This window comes from Antrostomus carolinensis, unplaced genomic scaffold (genome assembly GCF_000700745.2).
Source record: "Antrostomus carolinensis isolate BGI_N321 unplaced genomic scaffold, ASM70074v2 scaffold25570, whole genome shotgun sequence".
NCBI classification, from domain to species: Eukaryota; Metazoa; Chordata; class Aves; order Caprimulgiformes; family Caprimulgidae; genus Antrostomus; species Antrostomus carolinensis.
In genome coordinates this window covers 982-1981 of record NW_010290930.1, presented here as the reverse complement: position 1 = coordinate 1981, position 1000 = coordinate 982, and the positions used below count along the sequence as shown (strand labels likewise).

The 1000-nt window shown below is 63.9% G+C and overlaps 1 protein-coding gene across 1 annotated transcript in view; it reads right to left on the bottom strand.

Moving 5' to 3' along the window:
* Nucleotides 1–415: 415 nt before the first annotated feature.
* The window catches only part of LOC104530345 (sodium/potassium-transporting ATPase subunit alpha-2-like), a gene marked incomplete at its 3' end in the record, with an annotated part of 1527 nt that continues 942 nt past the window's right edge, over nucleotides 416–1000 (bottom strand). The window contains 1 exon segment of the mRNA XM_010174904.2: nucleotides 416–561. Within this exon segment, the coding sequence (XP_010173206.2) occupies nucleotides 416–561 (146 nt within the window).

The following is a 1000-nucleotide window of genomic DNA, read 5'->3' as shown; positions in this document are numbered from 1 at the left end:
GTGTGCAAGGGACGTGTGAGGGGCGTGCAAGGGGCATGCCAGGGGTGTGCAAAGGGTGTGCAAGGGACGTGTGAGGGGCGTGCAAGGGGCATGCCAGGGGTGTGCAAAGGGTGTGCAAGGGACGTGTGAGGGGCGTGCAAGGGGCATGCCAGGGGTGTGCAAAGGGTGTGCAAGGGACGTGTGAGGGGCGTGCAAGGGGCATGCCAGGGGTGTGCAAAGGGTGTGCAAGGGACGTGTGAGGGGCGTGCAAGGGGCATGCCAGGGGTGTGCAAAGGGTGTGCAAGGGACGTGTGAGGGGCGTGCAAGGGGCATGCCAGGGGTGTGCAAAGGGTGTGCAAGGGATGTGTGAGGGGCGTGCAAGGGGCATGCCAGGGGTGTGCAAGGGGCGTGCAAAGGGCGTGCCAGGGCCGCTCACCCACTCCTGGCCGTAGGAGTCCTCCAGGTCGTTGGTGGATCGATCGTCCCAGGCCAGGCGGATCCCCAGCAGCGTCCCGGGCAGGAACCCGTTCTCAGCCAGGATCACAAAGTAGGTGAAGAACCCGCCCAGCGCCTGGATCATCCCTGAGGCACCCCCGGGATTGGGGATCAGCACCCCCGGGATTGGGGATCAGCACCCCCGGGATTAGGGATTGACACCCCTGGGATTGGGGATCAGCACCCCCGGGATTAGGGATTGACACCCCTGGGATTGGGGATTAACACCCCCGGGATTGGGGATCGACACCCCCGGGATTGGGGATCAACACCCCTGGGATTGGGGATGGGCACCCCAAGGGCTGTGGGGGTCAGGACACGACTAATGGGGGACACAGGGGTCCTGGGGTCACTGGTGGGTGCTCTCATGTCACTAGTGGGTGCCCAGGGGTCACTAGTGGGTGTTCTAGTGTCACTGGTGGGTGTTCTGGGGTCACTAGTGGGTGCCCAGTGTCACTGGTGGGTGCTCTGGGTTCACTGGGTGGATGCTCAGGGGTCACTAGTGGGTGTTCTGTTGTCACTAGTG